Source organism: Protobothrops mucrosquamatus, unplaced genomic scaffold, assembly GCF_001527695.2.
Source record: "Protobothrops mucrosquamatus isolate PMUCROS unplaced genomic scaffold, P.Mucros_1.0 scaffold4273, whole genome shotgun sequence".
Classification (NCBI taxonomy): Eukaryota; Metazoa; Chordata; class Lepidosauria; order Squamata; family Viperidae; genus Protobothrops; species Protobothrops mucrosquamatus.
The window spans coordinates 24,833-27,470 of NW_015390191.1; the positions used below are offsets into that span (position 1 = coordinate 24,833).

The following is a 2,638-nucleotide window of genomic DNA, read 5'->3' on the forward strand; positions in this document are numbered from 1 at the left end:
TATTATTATTATTATTATTATTATTATTATTATTATTATTATTATTATTATTATTATTATTAAGAGTCTTCTCCACAAATTTAATACCCTGAACTTCTTTTGTAGTGGGAATCTTTTTTTTTTCCTCAGTATTTACTCAAGTGAAATTTTTCAGAAATTAGAAACAGGGATATTTATTGATCTTTATTGATCAGAAACTGGAAACTTTTCAGAGGCTAGAAACGAGGGATATTTATTGATCTCACAGGCTATTGTGAATATTGTCTACTGGATGTTAAGATATCCCAGAATTATCTACATACCTTTTCCAAATAAACGTCTTGTGGAGTTGATGATGTTTCTGATCGGTTTAAGCCAATTAACCCTGTAATGGAAGCACACTCCGGACCGTTAAACATCCCTGTCACTGTTTCATCCTCAAGTGCCCTTTTCACGGAAAAATAGTTCCTCGCGATGAATCCGGGAACCCGCTCAGTCAAGAGGACAGAGAGAGAGAAGCGAAGGAGCAGTTTGAGAAGAAAGAACGGCACCCAGGTGAGTCGAGGGGGGTTAAATCTCTCCACGGTTTTCAGATCCATTTTATAGAGCTGTTGGGTGTCGCAGACTCTCCGAGGTGAGTCTAGTAAATCAGTACAGGTGTCGTCCTTGGCCTTGATCACCACTGACCCCCAAATTTCTGTTGCTAAGTGAAACATTTGTTAAAGGGATTTTGCCCCATTTTACGGCCTTTCTTGCCACAGATTTTAAGTGAATTACTGCGCTTGTTAAGCTAGTAACGCGGTTGTTAATAATAATAATAATAATAATAATAATAATAATAATAATAATAATAATAATAATAAAGTTGGAAGGGACCTTGGAGGTCATCTAGTCCAACCCCCTGCTCAGGCAGGAATCCTACGCCGTTTCAGACAAATGGCTGTCCAGTCTCTTCTTAAAAACTTCCAGTGTTGGAGCATTCACCGCTTCTGGAGGCAGGTTGTTCCACTGGTTAGTTGTTCTCACTGTCAGGAAGTTTCTCCTTAGTTCTAAGTTGCTTCTCTCCTGGATTAGTTTCCATCCGTTGCTTCTTGTCCTGCCTACAGGCGCTTTGGAGAATAGCTTGACTCCCTCTTCTTTGGGGCAGCCCCTGAGATACTGGATATTGTTAAGCAAATCCAGCTTCCTCCACTGACTTCGCTTGTCAGCAGGTCACAAAAGGGGATCACGTGACCTCTCCGGGACGCTGCAACCGCCGTAAGTACATGCCAGTTGCCAAGCATCTCAGTTTTGATCATGTGACCACTGCAACGGTCGCAAGTGTGAAAAACGGTCGTAAGGCCCTTTTTTCAGTGCCGTTGCAACTGTGAACGGTCGCTAAATGAACTTCCCCGTTGACTTTGCTTGTCAGAAGGTCGAAAAATGGGACCCCGTGGCCTTAAGATACAGCAACAGTTTGTAAATATGAGTCAGTTGCCAATCATGCGAATTTTGATCACGTGATCATCTCAGGGGCGCTGCAAGGTCCTGTGTCCCTTTTTTTCAGTGTCGTTACAACTGGAGATGGTGGCTAAATGAACGGTCGTAAAGTCGAGGATTATGGGGGTTGGGCTAGATGACCTTCAAGGTCCCTTCCAACTTTATATTATTATTATTATTATTATTATTATTATTATTATTATTATCATCATCATCTTGAGTTCTATCTTACACCCACATAAACCGATGCAATTTTGTCACGGATGGAAATTTGAAGAAATTTGCAAGATTGGAAATATTTGTCCTGCCCTGAATTTGCTTCCTCGAATCGGGAGTCCCCAGCAATCAATAATTTATATTTTGGGTTAAGATGACGTTTTGGGTACAGGTGCTCCTCGATTTGCGACCGTTTGTTTAGTGGCCATTTGTGGTGGTAATAACGGCACTGAAAAAAGGGACTTATGACCCTTTTTCACACTTAAACGACCGTTGCCGCATCGCCCACGGGTCACCTGATCGAAATTCAGACACGTGGCGACCGACTCCTACTTATGACCACTGCAGCATCCCCAAGGTCACGTGATAGCAGTTCGCATGCTTGGCAATTGACTCATACTTATGGCGGTCGCAGCGTCCCCGGGGTCATCCGATCCCCTTTTGCGACCTTCAGACAAGTGAAGTCGACGGCGGAAGCCAGATTCAATTAACCAACGTGTGACTAACTTCCTAGCTGCAGGGGTTCCCTTAACAACTGTGGCGAGCAAGGTCGTAAAACGGGGCACAACTCACTTAACAAATGGGGCTGAATTGTCGTAACACCGAAACACACACACCCCCGCTATACTTTCCGGATCATTTTCTAGTTGCCAAACGAATGACCGTTGTTTTTTAATGAATCATACACGTAGGTATTTTTCTCCGGGGGGGAGGCTGGAGAGACTCCCCACCAGAGTCCCCCCCGTTAATTTCACTTTCGGTCCAGGCATCCCTGCTCTTTTGTGCGTAATAACCGCGCGGCCCTCCGTGACACGGTTTGACAATGTCCCTTCCTGGCCCCGGAGGCCGCCGAGCAGAGCCCGGGGGTCCTTTGAGAAGACGAATCCCGGGAGATTAGGCTGACCCGCTAATCTGCCCCGTTCATCCTTCGACAATAGCTCACACGGGAGAGCAAATTAAGTGC

At 44.4% G+C, this 2,638-nt stretch overlaps 1 protein-coding gene across 1 annotated transcript in view; it reads left to right on the top strand.

Annotated features, from left to right (window-relative positions):
• The window catches only part of LOC107298779 (UV-stimulated scaffold protein A), a gene marked incomplete at its 5' end in the record, with an annotated part of 28,333 nt that overhangs the window by 16,531 nt on the left and 9,164 nt on the right, over positions 1 to 2,638 (top strand). Inside the window, one exon of the mRNA XM_015828143.2 lies at positions 423 to 534. Within this exon, the coding sequence (XP_015683629.2) occupies positions 423 to 534 (112 nt within the window). The remainder of the gene's footprint in view (positions 1 to 422; positions 535 to 2,638) is intronic.